The 26206-nt window shown below is 44.4% G+C and overlaps 5 protein-coding genes across 7 annotated transcripts; 3 read left to right on the forward strand and 2 right to left on the reverse strand.

Moving 5' to 3' along the window:
• LOC6530222 (protein disulfide-isomerase A3) lies at positions 1–3506 on the forward strand. Its single transcript, XM_002091123.3, has 4 exons — positions 1–290; positions 1619–2059; positions 2395–2508; positions 2570–3506. The coding sequence occupies exons 1-4, from the start codon at positions 142–144 to the stop codon at positions 3333–3335; spliced, it is 1470 nt and encodes a 489-aa protein (XP_002091159.1). The 5' UTR covers positions 1–141; the 3' UTR covers positions 3336–3506.
• LOC6530223 (protein cutoff) lies at positions 3467–25147 on the reverse strand. The gene is made up of 5 exons (XM_002091124.4): positions 25080–25147; positions 4438–5093; positions 4237–4372; positions 3952–4165; positions 3467–3856 (listed from the first exon to the last, which is right to left on the reverse strand). Exons 2-5 carry the CDS (start codon positions 4973–4975, stop codon positions 3611–3613), a joined length of 1134 nt encoding a protein of 377 aa, XP_002091160.1. The 5' UTR covers positions 4976–5093; positions 25080–25147; the 3' UTR covers positions 3467–3610.
• LOC6530224 (midasin) lies at positions 5399–23062 on the forward strand. The gene is made up of 13 exons (XM_039373212.2): positions 5399–5649; positions 5706–5926; positions 5990–6953; positions 7011–7174; positions 7232–12407; positions 12469–12628; positions 12684–14500; positions 14567–20953; positions 21016–21142; positions 21203–21674; positions 21739–21844; positions 21905–22588; positions 22644–23062. The coding sequence occupies exons 1-13, from the start codon at positions 5533–5535 to the stop codon at positions 22818–22820; spliced, it is 16572 nt and encodes a 5523-aa protein (XP_039229146.1). The 5' UTR covers positions 5399–5532; the 3' UTR covers positions 22821–23062.
• Positions 23116–24380, forward strand: LOC6530225 (caspase-3). Of its 2 annotated transcripts, none has more exons than XM_002091126.4 (5): positions 23116–23311; positions 23371–23400; positions 23460–23667; positions 23718–24123; positions 24217–24380. In XM_002091126.4, exons 1-5 carry the CDS (start codon positions 23279–23281, stop codon positions 24293–24295), a joined length of 756 nt encoding a protein of 251 aa, XP_002091162.1. In that variant the 5' UTR covers positions 23116–23278; the 3' UTR covers positions 24296–24380. The 2 variants fall into 2 exon arrangements, with proteins under 2 accessions (XP_002091162.1, XP_015052615.1); XM_015197129.3 differs by having other exon boundaries at positions 23371–23397.
• On the reverse strand, positions 25018–26041 carry LOC6530226. 2 transcript variants are annotated; one of them, XR_005560793.2, is made up of 5 exons: positions 25940–26041; positions 25679–25885; positions 25525–25607; positions 25322–25422; positions 25018–25269 (listed from the first exon to the last, which is right to left on the reverse strand). XR_005560793.2 is itself a non-coding variant. In XM_002091127.4 (5 exons), exons 2-5 carry the CDS (start codon positions 25779–25781, stop codon positions 25190–25192), a joined length of 405 nt encoding a protein of 134 aa, XP_002091163.1. In that variant the 5' UTR covers positions 25782–25885; positions 25940–26041; the 3' UTR covers positions 25018–25189. The 2 variants fall into 2 exon arrangements, 1 of the variants encoding a protein (XP_002091163.1); XM_002091127.4 differs by having other exon boundaries at positions 25322–25460.
• Positions 26042–26206: the final 165 nt, after the last annotated feature.

A 26206-nucleotide genomic window follows, 5' to 3' on the forward strand; every position in this document is an offset into this window, starting at 1 on the left:
TGGCGAAAGAGGCGAAAGCGAATTCAATCGTTAAAGAAAACCGAACCGGTCCGGTACTAAGTTTTTGTTGTAGAAGTAGGCGGTCGACGGCCCAGTTGAACTTGAATTATTCACCGATATCGCTCCAAGTGAAACCCAATAATGATGTGGCGCCTCGCTGGAGTGCTCCTACTGGGCTTCATCGCCATCTCATCCGGAGCGGAGCAGGATGTCCTGGAATTGGGGGACGACGACTTCGCCACCACCCTGAAACAACATGAGACGACGCTGGTTATGTTCTACGCCCCTTGGTGAGTGAGTGGGCGTGGTCGAGCGCCATCCCATGCCAAATGCATTGCGTGTGCGATTCGCGGCTAATCAGCTTGTTGCGTCTGCAACTTAATTCGATTCCCGCTGCCCAATGCCCGCTGCCCGATTTTCCGGCCCTCGCAAACGGAAAGTACACGTCAGCGTTTGCGTTTGCCTTGCCGGCAAATAAAGAAGGAACGAGAGACGGAACGAAACGAAACGCGAAGAAAGGGGCAAGATGACATGCCAGTATTGGTGCCGTCGGCCATTTTAAGCGCGGGGTGCCAAAGTGCCAAGTTGGTACAATTTGGGAGCAGTTGCTGCTCCACTTGTCTATTGGTTAATGATAGTGAGCAGGCAAAGGGCCCAGTGTACATTTGCCATCTTTCGTTATAGTTCCCTATAATTAGAGGAGTTAAATCTCTACTTATACCCATAGTCCCAAGAACGTGTAGTTCTGTGGGGCTTGTTCCGATATTGCTCGAAAATAATTATCATACTTGTAACTCACAGTTCTCAGTTAAATGTAAATTCCCACCAGTTTTTTTTGTTTAAGAATATTTAATTTTCAATTTCAATTGCTTACCTACCCAGAAAGTGATGCTGATTGAGCAATAATTTTTTTTCATTTTAGCTTTAACTAACTTGTAATATTCATAAGTAGACACATGTGAATCCAATTTAAATCTTCATCTTCAAAGTTCTTTATATTTTGGTTCAGCTCTAGGCCCATAGTACATTATACATATTTACTGTGCCTATTTACTCCCCTTTGAGCCTTTTGTTTGCCCATTATCATGGGTAAACTATAAACTCACACTTAAACAATGAACTAGGTAAACTATTTGTTTTTTTTTGCCGGCCGGCTTTCGAAATCCCCAAAGAGCTGATGAACTACTTGGCATGAAAACTTAATTCCACCATCACGTACCTTATCAGCATTCAAGCATAAATACACAGGGATGAAGCTGAAAACGTTTTACAATCGAATTAAACTTTTCTTTTAAATAAAATGTTATTTACTTTAAAGGCACCATAAAAACTGCACACCTATCTTCTTCAAAAACGAATTGTGATCTGCATTACTAAGGAACAGACTATAATCTACTGTTTAAATTAAGAACCAGGTCGTTTTTCTCTCTGTACGCCTAATGGGCACTTGTACTTGTGTGATAAGGCATTTGATAATTCCCGCACCCTAACTTTAATTACAAGCTATTTTTCGGGAACTTGTCTTTCCGTTGCCTTGATAACAAATGATGAATTAGACAGTATAGCTCTCAGAATATTTTAGTGACGTGTCCTAACAGAGTGGTTTTTCCTGTTTAAGGTGCGGCCACTGCAAGCGATTGAAGCCCGAGTACGCGAAGGCGGCAGAGCTCGTTAAAGACGATGATCCGCCAATCAAACTGGCCAAGGTTGACTGCACGGAAGCTGGAAAGGAAACCTGTAGCAAGTACTCGGTCAGCGGCTACCCAACGCTGAAAATCTTCCGTGAGGATGAGGTGTCACAGGACTACAATGGACCGCGTGAAGCTAGCGGCATTGCCAAGTACATGCGCGCCCAGGTGGGACCCGCTTCCAAGACCGTGCGCTCCATTGCCGAGCTGACCAAGTTCCTGGACACTAAGGACACCACGCTGTTCGGCTACTTCAGCGATATCGACTCCAAGTTGGCCAAGGTTTTCCTGAAGTTCGCCGACAAGAACCGCGAGAAGTACCGCTTCGGACATTCCAGCGAAAAGGAAGTCCTCGATAAGCAGGGCGAAACGTAAGTGGGAAGCTGTATTCAAGATTCATATATTTGTCTGTTATAAGTGTTTTTTCGTTTCATATATTTTATAAGTGTTAATAAACTTTTTCGTCTGCGAATTGGTTAACTCTCAATGAGAGCCTAATTGAAAAGATCATATTTGCTTAAATGTAATCAAAGGTTCAACTATGTACTTTATTGTTCATTCAATTTGTTCCAAAAGTGTATTTTTAAGCCAAAAAAGATTTGTTTTTATAATTAATTCGTTTGGTGATTTTCGACTAATAACTTTTCATCTAAAAATATTTAATGTAAGTAATGAAACTATCTTTGATGACTTTTAACCCTTTCAGCGACAAGATTGTGCTGATTCGTGCCCCCCACTTGAGCAACAAGTTCGAGTCTTCTTCCATTAAGTTCGAGGCTAGCTCCGAGTCCGAATTGACTACCTTTGTCAAGGAGAACTTGTAAGTAGATTGGAGAAGTTTCCCCCTGGCGCAAATTCATTGCCAATGCTTTCTTCTTTAGCCATGGCCTTGTGGGACACCGCACTCAGGATTCGGTCAAGGACTTCCAGAACCCCTTGATTACTGCTTACTACAGCGTGGACTACCAGAAGAACCCCAAGGGAACCAACTACTGGCGCAACCGTGTGCTCAAGGTGGCCAAGGAATTTGTGGGTCAAATCAATTTCGCGATCGCCTCCAAGGATGACTTCCAACACGAGTTGAACGAGTACGGCTACGATTTTGTTGGCGACAAGCCAGTAGTTTTGGCTCGTGATGAAAAGAATCTCAAATACGCCCTGAAGGACGAGTTCTCAGTGGAGAATCTGCAGGACTTTGTCGAGAAGCTGCTGGCGAATGAGCTGGAGCCATACATTAAAAGTGAAGCTATTCCCGAGTCAAACGACGCTCCCGTGAAGGTGGCCGTTGCCAAGAACTTCGATGATCTGGTTATCAACAACGGCAAGGACACGCTGATTGAGTTCTATGCCCCATGGTGCGGTCACTGCAAGAAACTGACTCCCATCTACGAGGAGCTGGCCGAGAAGCTGCAAGACGAAGATGTTGCCATCGTCAAGATGGACGCCACCGCTAACGACGTGCCGCCGGAGTTCAACGTGCGCGGCTTCCCCACCCTCTTCTGGCTGCCCAAGGACTCAAAGAACAAGCCAGTGAGCTACAACGGAGGTCGCGAGGTAGATGACTTCCTGAAGTACATCGCCAAGGAGGCGACCACAGAACTGAAGGGCTTCGACCGCAGCGGCAAGCCCAAGAAGACCGAGCTCTAAGCTGCAAGCCGGGTTGAACTGGCCGCCAACTAGCATTTCCATATTTTTGTAAAATCGAATGCATTCTCCACAATACTTGAGCAAAAAATGTATTAAATTATTTGATAGTGATGAAACGCGTACGAACACAATTTGATGATTATGTCGCAATAAACTTAAATCTTCATTTAATTAGTTAACCACTTTTAGTTATGCACTTTTCTTCTCCTTAGGTAATTCATATTTCTTTAAATTTTCTCCTTGATACAACTGAAATTTTAATTTTCAAGATCCTTTCAAACTCTGCTAGACTTGGCCTGCAAATCGGTCGTGTGTTCGTCCAGCATCATCCGGAACCAGTCCGAAACGAAAGTGTACTGATTCCGCCCTTGCAAGCACTTGTAAGATACTATTCCTTGGCTCGCGTCGAACTTGAATAGGTATACGGTGCTGGGGCAGTCGATCGGCGCCATGACTTGAGACATGCAATTGAGTAAGCGAACCATGAAGTTGGCGCACACTCCAGTCGACCAATCTTTTTCCTGTGAAGAGAAAATTTAGTTTCTTGTTAACAGAAAAAAAAAAATAAAATAAAATCAATCTCTTAATTAGCAAAGCTTTAATTAAATGTACTAACGCAATCCTTCCATAAATCCCGCACTGAAGTCTTCTTAATGTCGAGCACAAAGGCGTTCTCATCGCGATGGGCTATATAGAGGCTTTCGATGCCCAGTAGGAAACACTTGACCCACCACTTAAGGGCCTCCGTGCGATTGTGCACTGACCAATCCGATCGGCTCATGTGCAATGGACGCAGCTGCAGCTCTGCCCAGTTCAAGGTAGACCCATTCCTAATAATCATAAAGTGAAAGGTTTTGTGAAACAGCTGGGGGAGGCCTAGGAAGCTTGCGCAAAGACTTACAATCCATTGGGATTCATTTCGGCTAGTACTGGCGAATCAAATAGCACTCGATTACCATTTAATACAAAGGAAAAGGCGACATTAAAACGAAAATTTTCAGAGGATTGATTTTGCTCCTGCATCTCGACGCCGTTTTCTAAAATAATACAAAATACGTGTTTTGTGTTTTGAAGGACCATGGAGGCTTAAGAGACATCCTACCAAATACACAATGGCTTCGAAGCTTCCTAAGCCATGATTCTTGCATGATTCTCCTCAGATAGTCCTCGTCAAACGGGTCGGGCTTTTCGCTATTAATACGGCAGATGTACATTGTGTTGCGATATCGGGTGACACCTAGAGACCATCCAGTCTTTTTTTCGTAGGGAGCACACATCATCAGCTCCAGGACCTCGCTGGTGCACACTATCTGGACATTCAGCTCTGCCCTCAGGTTGTCGCCTACTTTAAGGTACGAAAACGACGAAGATTCTATATACTGGAGTATGTTGTCCAGAAAGAGTTGGGGCATCTTTTCCTGCTTCTGCGACGGCTCCTCGTGCCGAACGGAGATCGGAAATTTGTTGATTGGCGGCACCACAATATATGGAATTTTTTTAAAATTCCGTTCAAAATGCCCGTTGGGCGTCCAGATAAAGCCGCCATGCGAAACCGGCTTGCTAATCGTTGGAAATATTTGCTTGTCCTCCTCCGTCCAGGAGTGAGCCTGGATGTTCAATATTTTGTAATTAGAAATCATTTTAAAAACGAATTTGGTAATCTCTTCGGATGTCGGATGTCAAACTTTGGCTTGCGCTAGCAAAAAGAACCGTTGCTTTGGGCATATGGCAACGCCGTTGTGATGAATTATCTGAAACCTTATCAAATTAACATAAAAAAATGTGCATCAATAATTACAAAATTCCACCATAATTTAAAAATTAAATTACAAAATAAAAGCTTCCAAACTATGGATATAATATTTTATGGATATATATATGTTTCTGTTTGCTTTATTGAGTGTACACTGTCGCTCAAAATGTAAACACCAGCCACAACAACAAACACCAAACAAAACACGCAATTTGTGGTGCCAGATTTCCGTGGCGTGCCGGCAAAAAGGTAAACAAACTGCGAGCCCTGCCACTACGTTACAGTCATATGGTCCCCAAAGAACAGGGTGGCACTACTGGTTGTGTTTGTTGCACGTGTTTTAAATTCGCATGTGTTTTCGCTCTTCATTCCGGGACATCGTGCTGCAATTTAATCTGGAAAAGTTCGAATATAATTTAAATATATTGAGTGGATCCTGTTGAGATGGAAGTGAATGCCAGTAAGCTGCGGCTTGGCGCCCAGCGGTTGCTGGAACTTACTGCAAACGAGTCCGAAGACAACGTGTTTTCTCAAAGTTTACAGAAGTTTATCAAGAAGCAGGTGAGTTAACTTTGTTGGATTGCGAAGTATAGGGTTAAATCTTGTTTATACTTTAGAAATACGTGCCTCAGGATGTGGAGCGATTGTTCCGTTCGCTCAGTGAGCAACTGCCTCTGCCCGCTTACACGGTGCCGATTGCCGCCAGTTTTGAGGAGCAGCTCCTCCTGCTGCTCTCCATGGCGCTCCGATGGGACTCAGCTAGCCAAAGATTTCATCAGTATCAGCTGGAGTGCGTGGCGCTGTCCAAGCTTATGAATTTCTCTCTCGATGCGCAAAGGTTGGTTTTTACAATTAAGTATAATTAAACATAAACATCAGCAATTAAACACTTCTTTTACAGATTTGCCAAAAGCTACTTTCACGACAAACCAGCTCCTTTTGAGAAAAATCAAAGCAACGGCAGTCTGCCTAGTAAAAAGTCTAAAAATGGCAACCACGATGCCAATCTAAAGGATTTGGAGCTCATCAAATGCTGCTTTCAATTGCTGAAAAGTGATACACCCTATTTTCGTGAGCTGTGGGACTGGTCCAGCTTTATAGCCACCTATACACACAATTCATCCAGCCCGAAGACACAGCTTTACTGCAACTACATCGTGGCCATGCTGACCAATATGAGTGCCCCTCAGCTAGATGCTTTGAATGAGAAAATATCGACTAAAACACGTCTGGAGTTCGATCAGGAAAGGGAACAAGCGTGGCACACAGCAAGGAACACACTCTGCAGCTATACACCAAATGCCTCCGATCAACTACTGAACCTGCAATTGCAGGGAATCAATCAATCCGTTACCAATATTGAGGGTGTTTTACTGCCAACCTTTAATAAGGAGAATCTAGAGTTCTATGCCAGCAGCGATGGATGCTACGATCGCATTGTGAAAGTGGATTCAACTGTGGTTAATCTGCGAAGCATTGCCCTAGGTGTAGCAGCTGCCAAGCCCATCTGCCTTTCTGGACCCGTGGGCTGTGGCAAAACCACGCTAATTGAGTACTTGGCCCGCAAAACTGGACGTATTTGTCCCAAGCCAAATGAGATTAAAAGTAGGGAGAATGCTTTAAAGAAAGCTGAAGAGGAGGAACAATTATTGATACCTAAAAAGAAGCCAAAGACAACAGGAAACAAGCGCAAGCTGGAGGAGTTGCCTCTGGAGGAATTGCTGGACCTAGGCGAGACTACTAAAAAGAGTGGATTCTTACGTATTCAGCTTGGAGATCAGACCGACAGCAAGATGCTTTTGGGCCAGTATCGCTGCACTGATGTGCCTGGCGAATTTGTTTGGTTGCCAGGTGTTTTGACCCAGGTTAGCTAATGAATCTGTTTTTATAAACCTCTACTTACCAAGAATTTATTCTGATAGGCCGTGATGCATGGCTACTGGTTGTTGCTGGAGGACTTGGATGCTGCCACGCAAGACACCTACACCATTCTTAGTAGCCTTTTAGAACGTCAATGCCTTAGTGTTCCTGGTTTTCGTGATTCCGTGAAAATAGAGCCCGGTTTTCAGTTGTTTGTAACAGTGCGGTAAGAAAATTAAAAGCTCTGCAATGAATGTATTTAATGACTACTTGTGTCTCTTAGAACCAACAAATCGGCCAGCAACTCAAGCCAAAAATCGCTCTATTCCCTTTTGGACAAATATCTATACACCATTAATATACTACCTCTGTCCCGGAATGAGCTTTGCAAAATGGTTAGTATCAACTATCCCAAACTTTCGACAGTGGCCAATAGGATTGTGGATGTATTCCTCACCTTCTCCAGTGGAAATCACACATCCGCGGATAACTTGAGGCAGCAGGAATCGGCCGACAAGGCGGACAACACAGAGCAATATGTGGCCCTTCCCTTCGAGCAAGTCTCTCTTACCTCGAGCCCCAATTCTGGCAGATTGGTGTCGACCCGTGATTTGGTAAAGCTGTGCCACCGCTCCAACCCACAGTTTTCAGTGACTAGTTCGGAATGTGCTTATTTTGTCTTCCAAAACGCAGTGGACGTATTTTGTTCATATCTACCGCAGAGCAAGGAAAAAATCACCTTGATCACAAGCATTGGAGCCAAACTTGGGATAATCCGTTCTCGTTGCGAGCATTTTGCAAATGAATACAAGCCGGACGTGGAATTTGGATTGGAGCACATAAAGATTGGAAGAGCTAGCCTTGTGGCTAAATTGAATTTAAACAATATTGAGAATGAAGATATATCAGAGCAAGACCTTAAGCGTCAAAAGTTATCACAACAAACAAGAAGAGCAATTGGTAAAATCAGCAACAAGAGGACCACATTTTCATTTACTCGGCTCGCCAGCTGCATCTTGGAACGGATTGCTGTCTGTGTCACCCACTCTGAGCCAGTTCTTTTGGTGGGCGAAACCGGAGTGGGCAAGACATCATCAGTGCAATACCTTGCCGAGCGGACGGAACATAAATTGGTAGTGGTTAACATGAACAACCAATCAGATGTGTCGGATTTGGTAGGCGGCTTTAAGCCCGTAGAACTCAACTACGTATTGGGACCACTGCGAAATGAATTCGAGTATCTTCTGTGCCAAACCTTTAATCAAGAGAAGAACTTGCAGTTTCTGCGCTTGTTCGCCACACACTACAATAGTGGTCGTCATGCTGTGATCATACGAACCATGATCAATATCTGTCTACAGGTGGACAAAAACTCGGAACTGAAGGCGAATAAGTTGCTACCCCGCTGGCAGACGCTGAGAGAAAAACTTCAGAAGCTGCAAATGCAACTGGACAAAAGCATCAACATCTCCTTCGCCTTTATACCCGGCTCTCTGGTTAATTGTATCAGCAACGGAGACTGGGTTCTCTTGGATGAAATTAATTTGGCCTCAGCGGAGACGCTTGAATGTCTCTCAACTATCCTAGAACCGGAGGGCTCTGTAGTACTATTGGAACGTGGCGATTTCACTCCCGTAAAGAGGCATCCAGATTTCCGTATATTTGCCTGTATGAATCCAAATACGGACATTGGCAAGAAGGATTTGCCTGTTGGCATACGTAATCGCTTCACGGAATTATTTGTGGATGAACTCACAACCGATGCAGATTTGAGTTTGCTGGTGAGCGATTATTTGGCAAACACAGGTATCCAGAGGAAGTCCGTGCATAGCATCGTTCAGTTATACAAGTCCCTGCGAAAGCTGTCCGAGCTGCAGTTAAACGATGGTCTCGGAAATCGACCGGTTTATTCCCTGCGTACACTGTGTCGTAGTTTGCGCATTTGCGCCAGAAACTTGTGCGGCTCTATCGAGCGAAACTTGTACGAGAGCTTCTGTTTGAGTTTTCTCACCCAATTGGATCCGGACTCGCACCACGTGGTGCTTCTTCTCATCCAGAATACGCTCCTTTCGAATGTCAAAGCTATATTGAGTAAGCAGTTGCCTCAGTTGGGAGAGAATTATCTGGACTTCGAGGGATACTGGATCCAGCCGGGCAACTTGGAGCCGCAGCCGTGTACCCACTATATTCTTACGGAGAGTGTAAAGAAGAATCTGAAGGATCTGGCTCGAATCATCTCGATTGGGAAACTTCCGATTCTGCTTCAGGGACCCACCAGTGCGGGTAAAACCAGTTTGATTGACTATGTGGCCAGAAGGAGCGGAAATCGCTGTCTGCGCATCAACAACCATGAGCACACGGATCTTCAGGAGTATATAGGAACATACGCAGCGGATTTAGATGGAAAGCTAACATTCAGGGAGGGAGTGCTGGTGCAAGCCATGCGCCATGGCTTCTGGATTATACTGGATGAACTCAATCTTGCGTCTACAGATATTTTGGAAGCTCTAAATCGAGTGTTGGATGACAACAGGGAGCTGTATATTGCGGAGACGCAGACACTAGTGAAAGCTCATCCCAACTTTATGTTGTTTGCTACACAGAATCCTCCAGGGCTTTATGGAGGAAGGAAAACCCTGTCTCGTGCCTTCAAAAATCGTTTTATAGAGCTTCACTTTGCTGACATACCTCGCGCAGAGCTGGAAACCATTCTCGAAAAGCGCTGCTTTATTCCACCGACATATGCCCGCAAGATGGTGCAATGCATGACGCAGTTGCAGCAACATCGCAAAAATACCTCCAAGCAGGTCTTCACCCTGCGCGATCTTTTCCGGTGGGGAAATCGATATACCCATGCGGATAAGTCTCTGCATGATGACAACAGGTACGACTGGAACCAGCACCTTGTTGAGGAGGGCTACCTGGTACTATCTTCAAAAGTCCGATCACAGGAGGAGCATGAGCTCATAGAGAAGACTCTTTTCGCCAACTTCCGCAAAAAGGTTGATCTACAGACGCTGTTTGATATCCAAACCGAGAGGGAAAGCTCCTCTATGGTAAGCAGAAAAATTCTTGATGCCATAAGAAACTTTAAGCTGCGCGACGACATCGTTTGGACTCGGAACATGACACGCATGGCCGTGGTCACCGCCAAGGCCTTGGAGTTCGACGAGCCTGTATTATTGGTGGGCCCAACTGGTTGCGGAAAGACCACCGTGTGCCAACTTCTCGCTAGCATCGCTAATGTCCAGCTACGCATTCTCAACTGTCACATGCATACGGAAGGAGCAGATTTTCTGGGAGGATTGCGTCCTTGTCGAGGAAAGGAATCAACTCAACTCTTCGAGTGGGCCGATGGACCATTGATTTACGCTATGCAAGAGGGCTCTTATTTTATGGCCGATGAGATATCGCTTGCTGAGGATTCCGTGCTGGAGCGGCTAAACTGCATTCTAGAACCAGAACGTACTGTTTTGCTGGCTGAGAAGGGTGGCATCTCAGAGTTGGATGTAAGTCCCGACTTTGTGGTGCAGGCCAAGTCCGGTTTCCAGTTCCTAGCCACTATGAATCCTGGCGGGGACTTCGGTAAGAAGGAGTTGTCGCCTGCCTTAAGAAATCGATTCACAGAGGTCTGGTGCTTGCCCTCAGACAACAAGGAGGACCTCATTGAGATTGCCTATAACTGCATGAGGCGCCAAAAACAGCATGAAAACCAAGCGATCAACACTCATAAAGTTGCTGAGTACCTGGTGGATGTTGTGCTCCACATCCGCGACACCAACGACAAGTTCAAGTTTTCAGTACGTGACATCTTGGCCTGGGCTAATTATATGGTTAGCAATGCAAAACTAAGTTTTGCTGAGCAGGCAATATTTGGCTTGGAAACTATTTTCCTTGATGCCTTGGAAATGCTTCCCCATGAATCACAGGAGCAGGTTGAGCTCCTAAAATCCAATATTATTAGACAGGCCATCAAACAAGCGAGTCTTATCCTGCAGGAAAGGTTTACCTTAGAGGAACTTAACGAGAAGCGAGGGTCCGAGGTCGAATTAAATGAATGTCGTTTTGGCATTCGACCATTTTTCATAGACGTAAATCAGGAGCGCTTGACATCAGCCAAAGAAGATTTCTTATTTGATGCTCCCACTACCAAGCAGAATCTATTCCGTCTTTTATCCGCGCTTTCCCTCCAAAAACCAGTACTCTTGGAGGGCCCACCTGGTGTGGGCAAGACATCCATTGTGGAGAGCATAGGATCTGCTATTGGGTACCAAATTGTGCGCATTAATCTTTGCGAGCACACGGACTTGGCTGATTTGTTTGGAACCGACCTACCTGCTGAGGATAACTTGCTAGAATCAAATACAGCCCCTACGGAGCGTCAAATAGGCAGCTTTGTGTGGCGCGATGGACCACTTTTGGCTGCTCTTAAGGCAAAGAACACTTGGATTTTGCTGGACGAACTGAATTTAGCTCCTCAATCCGTGCTAGAGGGTCTCAATGCGGTGCTGGATCATCGCGGAGAAGTCTACATTCCGGAGCTGAACAAGAGTTTCCATTTAGCTGGCTCGACTCGCATTTTTGCGTGCCAGAATCCTTTAAAGCAAGGTGGCGGCCGTAAGGGATTACCCCAGTCCTTCCTAAATCGTTTTACCAAAGTTTATTTGCGCAAACTCTCCACGGAGGATCTGCTTCATGTGGTAACTGAGAAGTACGGAAAATACTTTGATCAGTTGAGTGCACATTTTTCGGAACTGTTGGATCGTACACCTGAAGGCAATCTTTTTGAAATATACTCAGGACAAAGTTCATGCAAATCGAATACATTTGATTTGGCTGCTCGTTTGGTGCGCTTTTCCGAGCAACTCGACCGGGGGGTGGCTTCCATGGAGTTTGGCTACAAGGGCGGTCCTTACGAGTTCAATCTGCGTGATATTCTACGCTGGTGTGATCTGCTCCACAACCCGCAAACTGGATACATTTTGGGAACTTCATCTCCATCATTCCAAACTGCTTTCAAGGATTTCTTGCTCACTCTCTACGAAAGGATGCAGTTGGTCTACTACCAAAGGATGCGCTGCGACCAAGATAAATCGTACATTCGAAATGTCTTTTCAACCGTTTTCCTATGCGATGCTGAACAGCTAAATCAGGTTTCAAACGATGTGGCTCTATATTGGACAGCAGATAAAGTATATCTTAATGATGTCGTTTTGAGCCGCAAGCAAGCAGGTGTTCTGGACTTGGTAAACCGACAGGAGCAGGCTCCATTGCTGCTGGACAGTCAGAGACAGCAGCTTAAGCAAATCGTCGAGGCTGTCCACATGGAAAAGCCTCTTTTGCTGTGCGGATCGACGGACAGTGGCAAGACGAAGTTGATAGACGCACTATGTGTGCTGTCCAATCGGCTTTGTAATACCGATATCATTGACGACTCCGTAACTGGTAGTTTTCAACAGGTAAGTCTTTACCATAAGTGTATACCATTATATGAAGCTTACTGTTTGTTTCCCATACTAGATTGATTTAAATAGACATCTAGAACTAATTTACAAGAAAGTTGAGACGCTAGTTTTTTGTTGTGTTCAACGGGCGTTTGTCCTGCATACACAGTCTGAGTTTGTGGAACAGTTGTGGAGTAATTGGAGCAGCTACAACAAGCTAGCCAAAGTTACATCAGGTAAGTCTACACCGTCAAACGTGGAACAGTATCTTCTATAACATAAGTTTTTCAGAGGCCCAACAACACAGTGTGTTAGACGAGCTAAAACTGTTTAGCGAGCGCCTGGGATCCCTAGGTAAGATCATCGAGGTTCTGGAGGGCACACCAGCGAACTGCAAAGTTAAGGCACTTCAGCAGTTGGCAGAAACCAAGTACAAGCTTTTGCTACTTCAAGCGTACATAAAAACGGCAGATTCCCTCAACACGGGAGGATCTTTCGAATGGGTGGACTCTCAGATTGTTACCTCATTGAAATGCGGCCAATACATCTTGTTAGAACATGTTAATCTATGCTCCTCGGCCGTTCTGGATCGTCTAAATCCTGTTTTTGAGCCAAATGGAAGCTTGCTAATCGCTGAGAAAGGAATAAGTGCGCAGGACAGTGCCGAGGTGGTTTACAAATCAACCAATTTCCGTGCTTTCCTAACCGTGGATCCAAAGAATGGCGAGCTATCGCGAGCCATGCGGAATCGATGTGTGGAGCTATCTGTATCTAGGGACACCTATTCTGTTGATGATTTGCGTGCCTTTGTTCACGAGCAGGGTGTGCATCAAATGGAGGCCATCGATTGTATACTTAGAGTTCATAAGGGCTTAAGTCAGCTGACAGAGTTCAATAACTACTCCATATCGCATCTGACGCAGTTTGCCTTTTTAAGCGCGGCCTACAAGAGGATTGGTTATGAGCTTAAACGTGCTATTTATGTGGCCGCCATGGAGGTGTATGTATACTCAGCCAACACGGACTTAATGGGATTTGGATTGTCCTATTACCAGAATAAACTGCGCGAGGTGGTGCTGACTGAAACGGAAGTATTTGAGGAAGGTGCTACTATCCAGGAGGATTACCTAAGCGATGTAATACTTAATTCTGGAAACCTCAACTCGTTGACACTAATTAAACTCCAGGCTGTGGCGTTAAAAGTTTTACTGGATGGAGATCCAGAAGACAAAATTCCCCAAAAGCAGTTGGCTTCTCTCTTCCAAAAGATGGAGAACCTTAAATTGGACCAACGAAATCCCCAGCAGCTCATTCGTCATTTCCTTTATATGCTCTACGAGTCGTCGTCCTTCGGAGACTTGCAATTAAGACACCTATACCTTCAACCTTGGTTATCTAAAAATACAGATTTCCAAGAGTTTTCGCAAGATCTTTACAATTGCTTGCAGAAGAGAAGTAACTTTGTTAAAGGATCTTTGGTTGATCTACCTTGGAATCGAAAACTCATTCCGCGACTTCGTGATTACTCAACAGCTGAATCGAATTCTGAACTAAATCCTTTAAATCTGAGTGCTTTGCTTTTAGCACGCCTTGTGGTCGACATCATTCCCGCCAATTCAGTTACTGCAGTGCAGCAAATGAATGCACTGCAGTATTCACAGGCCCTCAGTAAGCAACAAGTAACTGAAAAACACGCCAATGATTTTCTAACCAATTTTTCGAGTTTCCTCGAAGTTCTTCATACTAGTTTGTTGGAGGATTTAGAAACAGCGAATTTGGATCTTTCTCAGTATGCACAATTAGTTACACGTTTTCATTGGTTCAATCGAATTTTGGCCACGGGACAGCAGAAGCTTCTGTACAACAATGAGCTACATGTGCCCCTTATGCACAAATTGGTTCTTCATTTTCAGTGGCTCGAAAAGCACCTCCTTGTTCCTTTAATTGAAATAACAGCCAAGGGCGGCTGTGAAAGGATTCATACCATTCAAGATCGTACTCTTAAAATCAAAAAATACATCGAGGAGACGAGACGACCTCTAAACGTAACTTGCAAGATTTATTCCAAGCAGTTCACCCAATTCCAGCCATATTACCAGGATCAACAGGTAAATGAAATTTTCTAGCCAATTGCCAATTTCGTTCTTATGATTTAATATTCCTTTCAAACATAGATTCAACTACATATAGAATTAGATGAATTGGAAAAATTACTGTCGGTGGTACCCAGCTATGGAAACTTGGAGTTGTCCTCCTGGCTCAAAAGGTGGCTTCTTCTTCAAACAGATGACGCGAACAAGTGGCGATCTTTCCTGCGTAAGCACACCAATGGTTTTCAACTCAAATCTTTTGAAATCAGTGGTTCCTTGCGGAATGAGACACTACAGTCTAAACTGCAAAAACTGCAAGCAACGTTGAAGGAAGTTCAAGAAAGCAGCACAGAGAATAATATGGATTTGGAATTAGACTTAAAGAGCCTCAAAAGCCTTTTGGAAGCCGAAACGGCAGAAAGTGAATCCTATATACATCCAGAAGGAATTCCTACCAATACGCCGAAACTATTAATTGCAGCATTGAGAGAATTATTCATGGAACGCCTGTTGGCTGGAACTCTTCGCGACGACTTCGATGAGCAAGTAAACCCCCTGTACGCAGATCAGTTGCTTACTTTAAACAGCAATCTTTGGCATTGCCTGAAGACGCTTGAGAGTGCTAACCACACTCAAATCACTAATGCTTGGATTGAACTCAAGAACGAATTAAGTGAGCTGCAGGATCAGGCGGAGTTCGCAGTGCTGCTGGAAAAGATTGGTGGCAGTTACAAAGGTCTGCGTACTTATCAAAGGCAGTATCGAAATTCCGTTCAATGCTACCAATTGGAGAATCTGTCAACCCGTCTGGATTGTGTTCAAGGTCCGTCAGAAGATGGTAGCACTGATATATCCAGTCGATTTAGTTATCAAGGCCCAGCTTTATCAGGCGTCATTTTATCGCTGATATGTCAAACAAATGGCCAGCTGCGATCGGTCCCCCTCAGCGAGCTGCTAGAATGGCGATCCGCTTTGCAGCAAACACGACACCTGATTTGGGAGAATTCTAATTTGTTGACTCCCAGATATAGTGGAGCAGTCAATAATTTCTTGCAGGTCAAGGAAAATGCTAGGCAACTCCTAAAAGAGCTGGAATATGTGAGGAACTCAAGTGAGCAGGAACAGAAAGCTAACCAAGGTTTTGAAAGTTGTGCCAGAGAACTCGAGAAAATGATTGAAAAATTGCAGAAAGAAGATAACAATATTGCCTCTATTGCAACAGCTTTTGAAGTTTCGCTAACTAATGCCCTTGTGGGAGCCATAGAGTTGTGTCTGCTCACGAATACCCCGTTGATCGATCCCGTGGAAAAGAATCGCCTAAAGAACAAATACATAGCAGAGGATATCGATTGCATTAGCACTTTAACAACCGCCTATGATTTCATGAAAATTGCGATGAAATACCGTCACTTTGGCGAGGAAATCTACAGTCAACTGGAGCTAAGATTGAGGGCGGCTCTCCAACGACAACAACAGCTTTCGCAGAAGTTGGCTTTGCGACCGGAACAGTGCCTATATGCGTCTCTGGTCCAGGATATTACTCACTTCCTGCACTCGAATGGCGACTGTGAGTCGCTTTATAAGCTGTTCCAGCTTATTAACTCGGAATGGGAAAACTTCCAAGGACCAAATGTCGCCACTAGTGCCCAACTAAAGAGCAGCATTGAGGTTTTGGGAAAACTGGATCTGTGGCTAGCAAATGCTCAGAGATTCGTTCATCACACCCTTTCCAGGTACTCTGCATATTACCAAGATTTTGTGGAGCCCATCAAGTGTTCTGTTAACCAGCTGCGTTTTGGATTGGAGTCCCTTAAAGTAATCTTCGCCAGAGTCCAGCAGGCAGGCAGCGTTTCGCAGGCAGAGCAACTGCAGCAAACAATCGGGGATATTGTTCAATTCCCATCCAAGCAGCCATTGGTAATAAGGAATAGCAGGCTTTACGGCTTATTGGCCGAGCTTCCTCATAGCGAATATGAGTACTTCCGGTTACTAAAAGCCAAGTTAAGCGAGCTGAGCAATTATATCTCACTGGGTAGAGTAATAGATGAAGCCACCTTTGCGGCGTACGATGATGCACTAAGCATCTGCAACCAGACCTGGCAGCAGGAGGAGCAGCGTCGCTGTCAACTGAAAGCGGAAGCAGAAAGCCTGTATGTGACCAAGACCAAAGGGGGAGTTGATAGTGAGGAGCTAATTGAGATGCAAGAAATCGAGCACAACTTCCCTACAAACCTGGACGAAGACTTTGCTGAGTTCGTGTCTCAACCGACTTTGGAGCAGGTCCTGAAACTAGACAAGAAGGCCAGTGCGAAGGCAAAGCAATCTCAGATTGTAGTTGAGGAGGATTATGCCTTCCTGGCGCGCAATTTTATTGACGTGATGACTCGTCATACTCCGGTTTATTATAAAGAGCAACCCAAGTCATCGAAGGAATTAGAACTCCATTTGCTCACGCCTTATCAAGCACGCTTCCAGGTGTTTGCTAACTTGCATGGTCACTATAAGACAGCCTTAGGATCGAGTCTAGAGGAAAGGGCCTGCAATGGACTGGCTTTTGGACTGGCTCTGCAGCAGAAACAACTTAGAGATATCGAACTGGAGGAAGGAGTATCCAGTTCCCCCTACGACTTTTACAAAGACTCTAATATAAGTGAAGTTCAAAGTTGCCTGGATGTTATGGAGCGCATAGAGAAGCGTGTAATGGAACAACTGGAACTGTATCCTGAGCACGCAGGTCTTGCAGACATCAAGCTGGTCATCTCTCGCATCCGTCGACTGCCGGCTCATGCGCCTGTGGTTCGTTTTAATACGGGCTTCCAGCTACTAAGACAGAAACTAGCCCTTTGGAATGAAGTGGCCCATAGGAACAACAATCTGGTATCCGAGGAAATCGAGGTGGCCGAGTTTGTCCAACGCTGGACTAAATTGGAGCTGCAGCACTGGCGCAATTGCCTAGGACAAACGGCCGCTCAAGTGGAGTTACAGGCCTATCGGTACTGGTTCTTCATCTACAACTTGTTGCAACAATTCATACACCAGAAGCAACTAGATCACTCGTATACAGACATCAAACTTGCCGAGCAACGCTTTGCACAGGATCAATTGTTAGATGCTCAGGATTTGGGAGAGTCGCAGCGTTTGGAACTTGCCCAGGTGGTGCGCATTTTAAGACAGTTTGTGGAGGCCTCCTGTTACGGTGATTTTCACATTCGGCTGCAGCTTCTTCAAGGATTTGAATTGTATTTGCACAATGTGGAAAGAGCCGGAAAAATTAATGGACTGCTTCCCCTAATTGCAGCATTGCATAATCTCCAGCTTTATTTCTCGCAATTTGCTGGTGAGATTGCGGATTCTGCGAAATTACGTCGTTCGCCCATCGAAAAGAAGCTAAAAGAATTCGTGAAGATACAGAGCTATAGCAAGGACTTGAGCTACTTCAGCATGCGCAATAGTGTGGCCAGTGTACACCGCAACCTAAACAAGTTCCTAAAGGAATACCGACTCTTGCTTCAGGAGAAGATCAGTGAGGTATTTCAACCCAAGGATTCCACTGCCAAGGACTACACATTTGGCACCGATAAGGGTAAGGGTTTGAGAAATTACAATAAAATAAAGTATCTGCACACCGAGCGACAACAATTCGTGGCCAGTGAGAAGTTACTGGAGAAGTTTGCCATCCAGGGAGAGTTGCTGTCGGATAACACACTGCTCCAACGCTTGGACAAGCACTTCCGAACTGCACGTCATGTCGTTAAGGAAACGTTAGGACAGGTTCCCTACGGCGAGCTGATCACAGAATTGGATGACTTGCTGGCCAGTCAGTTGGAGCGATGTGAGCATCTACGTTCCTTGAACGTTGACCGTTCGAAGGAGAGAACTCAACAGAAGCAGGAGGCCAAGCAGATTCTTCAGCAAAAACGCAAGGCTCTTACGGATCTTTTCAAGATGCTTCATCGGCTAGGCGCCAGCTATAAGACTGGTCTTTTGGAGCTTTCTTTGCGCAACGAGTTTGAGGACTTTCAACTTTCCCCCTATTCCATTCGTTCCATGTTGCCGCGACTTCACCCCACTGCCCAGCAGCTGGATGAGCACCTGGACTTGTACTACATGAAGAGTGTGTTCAAGTTAAAGCTCCTGCAAAACATCATGTTGACTCCGTTGTCGGAACTGGGCCCTCCTAACATCGAACGTATTAAGGGCTTTGCTGTGGACTTGTTCCTATTAGTGCAACAGCAGCGGGAGCAGCTTTCTGGATCCACCAAAGAGCTTCATGAGCTCAGAAATTCGCTGGACAGTTTGCGTAAGCTAGCAGAAATAATTCCACAGGCCGACATAAATCCAGCGACTCTCAACTTCGTGAAGAGTGCAGATATAGCAATGGAAATAAAGCAAAATCTTCGCCAGATTCACTACGTCCTGAAGCAGTGGAAACTGCTAATAAGTTGTGCTCCAGGCTCATTCAATGAAAATTCGGAAAACCACTTACTGGAGAGGAAAATTCCCCTGGTCCAAAGTGAACTCCAGAGTCTAAGTATACAGATCCTAAGCAGAAGCCAAGAGTTGCTAAACGAACTGAACCACGCCAATCTGGAGTACCTATCTCTCGAAAAGTGTGATTATTACCAGAAGAGCTACGCGGAAATCCTTGAGAATTTAAAGAAGACCTTAGAACTACTCAAAACAGGACATAACGACTACTTGCCGTTAGCGCAACCAATTGTTGAGCTTTTGGATAGCGTGCGATTGAAAAACCACACCGAATTTACCCCAGAGACCATAGATCTGGCCAACGCGGACACAGAGTTGGCCAACATTGCCCACAGTGTGCTAATGTCCCTGCAAAAGATTTATAAGCATCACGTTATAACTGATGACGGTAACAAAAATGGCGAGACAAAAGAACAGGATAATGACTCCAAGGAGGCGCTGCAGGAACAGCATCTGAAGAAGTGTCTCACTGGGGAACTGACCTCGGATTGGCAACAGCTAAGCCTGCCACGTGTGCTGGGCAAGCTGTCCAATGTACTCCTGGTACTAAAGCACTCCAACTTCGAGGGCCAGGATAAGTTGCTGTGCGTAAGACGAGCGATCGGTCTTTTGCCTATTTTGGAGCAGTACCAATTACTCGCTGATTATTTGCTTCTCCAACAACTGGCCACCCATAAAGTTTCCGCCAAGATGCTGTCCATAGTGCTGACCGTTTTCGTGGAGATCGGCAGTAAGGGCTTCTGTGTACCTCCGGATCTCATGCAAGATGAGGAGGGACAGTCGAAGCAGGAATCCAAGAACGGTGAGGGCTTCGGCCTGGAGGACGGAACCGGTGAAAACGACGCCTCTGACAAGATTGAATCCGAGGATCAACTTGACGATGCAAAGCGACCAGAGGATCGAAAGGACGAGGGCGACAAACAGGAGCCAGACTGCAAGGAAGAGAAAGGCATTGAGATGAGCGACGATTTTGATGCCAAGATGCAAGATGTGGAGAAACCTGAGGAGGATGACAGCGGTGAGTCCGAGGATGAGGAGGACCTAAACAAGGAGATGGGCGAAACGGAGGAAGGTGCCGAAAAGTTGGACGACCAAATTTGGGGCGATGACGAGGAAGAAAAACCGGAGGAGGAAGAGGAACCTGATATGAACGAAGAGGATCAGGGCAAGGGAAGCAAAGATGAGAAAGATGCGCACAACGATCTGGATACAAAGAACGATGCAGCGAAGGAGGATGGCAAGGATGAGCACGAAAAGGACGGTTTGGATGCCACCAATGAACCCAGCGGAGAGGACAAACGCAAGGAACAGGCCAAAGACATTGACGATATGAAGGAACCCGAAATGGACGAGGAGCAAACAAATGCAATGCATAATGAACTGGAGGAGCCGCCAGAGCCAGAGGAAATGGATTTGGGGGATATGAATAATGTTGACGAGGGACACGATGACCAGGATGAGCAGCCCACAGATGAAAATCCCTTTGACATTGATGCCATGAAAGAAAACATGCAACCTGCTGAGGAACCCCAGGCAGACGGGGATGACGAGCCTGATGCAAACGAGGAAGGCGATCCTCAAAGCGACGGCAGCGACTCTGAAGAGGATGAGACGGGTACTGAAGCAAAACCAGCTGAAGAAGATCAGGGCGAAGGCGAAGAGGCCTCTCCCGAGGATGAAAAAGATGAGGCCGAAACACAGAAACGAGGCGAGCTAGAGGACGAAGATGATCCAAAGACCGAAGACACTCCTGAGGATTCCAAGGAAGAAGAGCAGAAGCGCGAGGACAAACCGGAGGAGCACTCACAGTCGAAAGACAAAGCCAGCAAGGAGGAAAATGTCCAGTCCATGCCGGAAACTGATCAAAGCAGTTCGGCCGACCAAGTGCAGCAACCACAGGACCCGGATATTAAGCAAGACCAGAAGCTTGATGAACAAGAGACTGGTGAAGAGAAGGATGGAGTCGGCCAAGCCGAAAACGACGTAAGATTTAGTTTTTATTGCATTTTAAAGTAATTTCTTAAATAATTTACCACATATGGCAGGCCGACGATGGCGGCCATCAAGGCGTTGCGGAAACCCAGGAAACTGTGTCACAGGAGGATCGTAAAAACGAAAGGCAAACGCAAGAGAAGCGCAAGCAGGGAAGAACCAATGAAGAGCGATCCCTAGGTAAGTAGTCATTGCCAATTTCATAGTCTATTCATTAACTTTCTCAATATACATCTGCAGGTGAGGCGGAGCAGAACAAATTAAAACAGCTAAAGACAATTGATCAACTGAAGGACTCAAAGGAGTCCGACGATGCCGAGCAGGAGAAACAGGAACCCATGGACCAGGCGGAGGCTGAGGAGTACCAGCATGTAAAAGAGCCGAAGAACAGCGACAAAACCACGCTGGATAATGCAACCGAAGAACAATCAAAGAAGATCCAGCATCAGGAGGATGAACCATCGAACGAGGAGGAAATTGAGGCGGAAAATGTTGACGAGTTAATGGAAACCGAAGAGCCAGCCGTTGATCCCGAGGATGATGCTCAACTCGAGCAACTGGGGGCCGAGAAGACGGAGCAAAAGTCCGACAAACCCTCTAAAACAGATAAGTCTAAGGAGCGGTTGGAAACTCCCGAGGGCATGGAGATAGAAGGGGAGGTTGTACCGACGATGACAGTTCCTCGCAGCTCGGAAACTACTGCGCATAGCAAGTAAGTGATATATTCATTTTTTACCAATTTGTTTTTTTTTAATAATATTTTCCTGATTCAACAGTTCCGAAATCCTTCTGGACAAGAGCTCGCACGCGGAGGATCTGAGCTCAGCCGAACAGATTGAGCTGAGGCAACAGTATCAACAGCAGTTGACCACATTCAGAGGGGTAAGCTGCACCTTTCATACTGTTTTGATCGTGCTTACTTAATTTATTTGTTACTCACAGGCGCAGCCGGAGCACGAGGATTACGAAACATGGCAGGGCATCTCCAATAGAATGACCCAGAATGCCCGAGAGCTTTGCGAACAGTTGCGTCTTATCTTGGAGCCCACCAAGTGCACCCGGTTAAAGGGCGACTACCGTACTGGAAGACGTATTAATATGAAGAAAATTATCCCATACATAGCATCGCAGTTCCGCAAGGACAAGATCTGGTTGCGCCGAACAAAGCCTGCGCAGCGTGACTATAAGATCACCATTGCCATTGATGACTCCAAGTCGATGCACCACAACAACTCCAAGACACTGACTCTGGAGGCAATCTCCCTAGTTTCGCAGGCGCTGACCCTTCTAGAGAGTGGTCGCCTTAGCATTGTATCCTTTGGAGAGGCGCCGCAGATCATACTAAATCACACGGAGCAGTTTGACGGTCCCCGCTTGGTGAATGCTCTGAACTTTGCCCAGGACAAGACGAAGATCGCCGGGCTGCTGAATTTTATACGCACGGCAAATGCAGAAGAGAGTGGCTTAGGGGGCGACAATGGTCTGTTTGAAAACCTTTTGCTCATTCTGAGCGATGGACGTAATATATTCAGCGAGGGTGCACAAAACGTAAAGAACGCCATTAAGTTGGCGCGGCTGCAGCGTATCTTCCTGGTATACATCATTATCGACAATCCAGACAATAAGGTAATGAGTTTTCAAAAATGTTTATTCAGTTTAACTAATTACTAGCTACTTTCAGAACTCCATTCTGGACATACAGCATGTGGCGGTGAACGCAGATGGGTCTGTGAACATTAATTCCTACCTGGATAGTTTTCCATTTCCCTACTATGTAATAGTCCGGGACCTTAACCAGCTGCCGCTGGTGCTTAGCGAAGCCATGAGACAATGGTTCGAGTTGGTTAACAGCGAGTAATCAGCAGGAAAAACGTTTTTATTGACTCTTGAAGATAAAAAGTTACTTTAAATTAGAATTAGTATAGGCTTGAATATGTAGCCCGCTTATATATATTGCTTATATATTGCACACATAAATATTAAGTTGTACAAACTGAAAATGTGACCGAGTGTCAGCATGTCCATTGATGCGCTTTTAATTTACTTGAAAATGTTACAATTATTATTTTTTACAATTAAACTTTTGTAAGCATTATATAATTCGATTATAACACATTATTGGTTGTCTATAAACGATTCATTATCGCGCTGGTTCTTGGCTATCTTGCCAACCCGTTGACTCATACAATTTCCGATCATTGTCTGAATGTTGGTTTTAAAACTGACCAGATAACCAGATAGTGACCGATTACGCTGTAAAGACAATACCAGCTTTTGTCTATTGCTCAGTTAACTTTAGATCGGCGAACCAGAAACATGTATCTTCCCAAAAGAACAGAACATCAAAAAGTACGTATTGTTACTAGATTGTAGACCTACAAGGCTTTATATAAAATTTACTACTACAGATTGACAGGCTTTATGATCGCAACGAGGTAGTATGTATAAATTAAACCAAATCCCAAAAAGTTCGAGTTTTTAATTGAATTTTCCCAAGGGTCAAGGCTTTGATTTAAATAAAAAATTTAAGCCGCCAGTCGTGTATATTCTCAATCATGAGAAGTTCCGTAAATCTCCTGATAAGAACCGAGTTGGTAGCTCAAAGGATGTCGAAGCGCTTTGCAACACATTTAATAACCTGAATTGTCGAGTTAAAGTAATTTCTAACCCAGAGTTGTCGGATGTTAAAAAAAAACTTAAGGAGTGTAAGAACTATGAGCAAAGGGTATTATTTCTAGTAACGAATTCTTTTAAGGGTCTGAAAAACAATTCACTCAGGAGGCTGGATTTGTCCTCTGTATCTTGAGCCATGGCTTCCTTAAAGAGACAATCCTTGCGTGCGACGACAAGGAATACAACTTGGACGATGACGTCCTTTTTCCACTCTTCAGAAATCCAACCTTGTCTGGCAAGCCAAAAATTTTAATTGTTCAAGCCTGCAAGGGTAAATTCAGAGCTGACGCGAAGAAAATGAACAACGAACCCTATATAAAGTGTTACAGCACCTCCGAGGGGTATGTGAGCTATCGCAATGAAGCAAAGGGATCGATTTTCATACAAACCTTGTGTGAGATAATGGATCAATATGGTCATAAAAAGGACTTTCAGACGATCTTTAAGTATGTGAAGGCTGAGGTCCAGAGAAGGTCAATTCAGAAAGGGTAAGTTTTGGTACAATAAGGATTGTGGTAATAGAATGTTAATCAATATTTTATTTTAATTTTAATTACTAATTACTTTCTCTTTTTTTTTAGAGCAAAACAAATACCTTCTGATGAGTCGCAAAATTTTGATGCACCCTTTTACTTTGGAAATTATGTGCAAAACGCTTAATGAAGGATAAACATATTTCTTTAACATAATTCCAAGTTTCTTTTTCTTCAGTATAAAATAAAATGACTTATACGATTCCATATGACAACTTTCTGTTATTATTTACTGTTTGTCAAACTGTTCACTGTTTCCGTATAAACGCTAACCTACTTATCAGATATTCGATTTCCGGTAACATACATATATATATATATACAAAATATCACAGTGCACGGCAGTCCTCTTAATGACGAAGCGCACCTGGAGAGAGTGCGCAGCCAACTACAGTATATATTATATACCATATGTGCGCACCAATCTACCAATCTAGCGCAAGAAATACAATAAAAAAATAAAATATACTATATAATATATATATAGGGATAGAACTTAAATTTGAAATAAAACAATGAGGGATTCGAATGTCACGACAGATATACTTGTGGCATTACATTTTAAATATGATTTCTGGCTTATGACCGCCACAGCTTCTTGATATCATGGTTGTTCAATTCACCGATCACCATTGACTGTATGTTCTGGCCGACTTAAGTTCTATACCTATATTATATTAAGTGCTATTTTCTTGGTAGTTTGGCATTAACATTAAAGAGTTATATCAAAACCTCTTAGATAAAACATACCAATAATTTTGTTCACGGATTATTTTAAAAATCCTAGGAATGATCCGTTTAAATTAATTAGTTCAGAGCCAAATATTCGAACCATGTCAAAAAAAATGGTTGCTTTAATTTGTTTTAATATATACTTTGGAATCTGATTTTCTAATTTCATTTGAGCTTACCAAACAAACATTAAGGATAATTGCAATTAACTTTTGAAATCAGAAGCACCTGGAAAAATGGATCACACAATCCGGACCAGAAGGCAATTTTATTATTTCTGTGTGGGTAATTAAACTTCCACGACTTCTTCGGGATTTCTGACTTCGGCATAATACGAGTAGACGACAATCCAGAAGTAGATGCCACAGCCTAAAAGTGGTGTTCTTAGAATATTCACCAAGACAAGAAAAAATCAACTTACATATATATATTGCAGATCCTGGGACAATTATCTCCCGGTACCGCTCCTTCTTAATCAGCATGTAGATGCAGTACACGATCAGGATCATGCAGTTGGTCAGGCTGGTGATGAGGAAGAACATCAGCAGAACAGTGGATCTCTACGGTGGTTTAGTTTCGAGATGGAATCGGCTGCAGGTGGTGCCACCAAGTGGCTGGACTTACGATTAGAGCTCCGCCGAGCAGGAATGTGCAGCCGATGCAATGGCAGATGGCCACCGCCTGCTCCATGTGTGCGATGAACTCATCTGAATAAGGGGGGATGCATTACCAGGGTGATCTCAATCTGGGTGAATGGATCTGTCAACCGCAAACTTACGACCCGCCAAGTTGAGCACCACTACGTTAAAGAGGAAGTCCACGATGGCTATTATGATGCAGGCTTTGCGCAATTTAACGCAGAAACAGCATTTTTTTAGCATTTTCCAATGTTTGTCAATACAACTCTTTAAACTGATTAGAGAGGCGGAGTTATTGTCAAAGAACCACAGATGTTTTACAACCACCACCGCCTTAAGAAACAAACCTAAATCAAAGGAACATACATTGCATATTGCGATTGCCAAATTATAGAACCTACTTATCTGAAAGAGTACTGGATGGGTATCATCAAACACAACCAAGTGTAGGTAGTAGACATAACATATTGATAGAGAATTGCGGAGATTCCAGGCGCTTTGGTTTCAGTGCATTATGATTTTCGTTTCGAGTTTTGGGAATAGTAAGCTAAAATAGCGTAAGTATTGACATTGTGTGCTTATACTACTCGGATATCACTTGGAACTGACAATACTTAAATAAGGAGATATATCTCTAGAATGCCTTATGATTCTACATAATGACAGAA

The sequence above is a fragment of the Drosophila yakuba genome, chromosome 2R (genome assembly GCF_016746365.2).
Source record: "Drosophila yakuba strain Tai18E2 chromosome 2R, Prin_Dyak_Tai18E2_2.1, whole genome shotgun sequence".
Classification (NCBI taxonomy): Eukaryota; Metazoa; Arthropoda; class Insecta; order Diptera; family Drosophilidae; genus Drosophila; species Drosophila yakuba.

Coding starts and splice junctions, on each gene's coding strand:
- LOC6530223 (XM_002091124.4), bottom strand. CDS start 4,975: ATGATTTCTAATTACAAAATATTGAACATCCAGGCTCACTCCTGGACG. Junction 4,166..4,236: donor GAAATGAATCCCAATGGATT/GTAAGTCTTTGC, acceptor TATGATTATTAG/GAATGGGTCTACCTTGAACT. Junction 3,857..3,951: donor GGGATTTATGGAAGGATTGC/GTTAGTACATTT, acceptor TTCTCTTCACAG/GAAAAAGATTGGTCGACTGG.
- LOC6530224 (XM_039373212.2), top strand. CDS start 5,533: ATGGAAGTGAATGCCAGTAAGCTGCGGCTTGGCGCCCAGCGGTTGCTG. Junction 6,954..7,010: donor TGCCAGGTGTTTTGACCCAG/GTTAGCTAATGA, acceptor TTATTCTGATAG/GCCGTGATGCATGGCTACTG. Junction 21,143..21,202: donor CAATGAAGAGCGATCCCTAG/GTAAGTAGTCAT, acceptor ATACATCTGCAG/GTGAGGCGGAGCAGAACAAA.
- LOC6530225 (XM_002091126.4), top strand. CDS start 23,279: ATGTATCTTCCCAAAAGAACAGAACATCAAAAA. Junction 23,401..23,459: donor TTTATGATCGCAACGAGGTA/GTATGTATAAAT, acceptor AATTTTCCCAAG/GGTCAAGGCTTTGATTTAAA. Junction 23,668..23,717: donor TAAAAAAAAACTTAAGGAGT/GTAAGAACTATG, acceptor AATTCTTTTAAG/GGTCTGAAAAACAATTCACT.
- LOC6530226 (XM_002091127.4), bottom strand. CDS start 25,781: ATGCTAAAAAAATGCTGTTTCTGCGTTAAATTGCGCAAAGCCTGCATC. Junction 25,608..25,678: donor GGTGCTCAACTTGGCGGGTC/GTAAGTTTGCGG, acceptor CCCCTTATTCAG/ATGAGTTCATCGCACACATG. Junction 25,270..25,321: donor AGGATCTGCAATATATATAT/GTAAGTTGATTT, acceptor CACCACTTTTAG/GCTGTGGCATCTACTTCTGG.
- LOC6530222 (XM_002091123.3), top strand. CDS start 142: ATGATGTGGCGCCTCGCTGGAGTGCTCCTACTGGGCTTCATCGCCATC. Junction 291..1,618: donor GTTATGTTCTACGCCCCTTG/GTGAGTGAGTGG, acceptor TTCCTGTTTAAG/GTGCGGCCACTGCAAGCGAT. Junction 2,509..2,569: donor ACCTTTGTCAAGGAGAACTT/GTAAGTAGATTG, acceptor TTTCTTCTTTAG/CCATGGCCTTGTGGGACACC.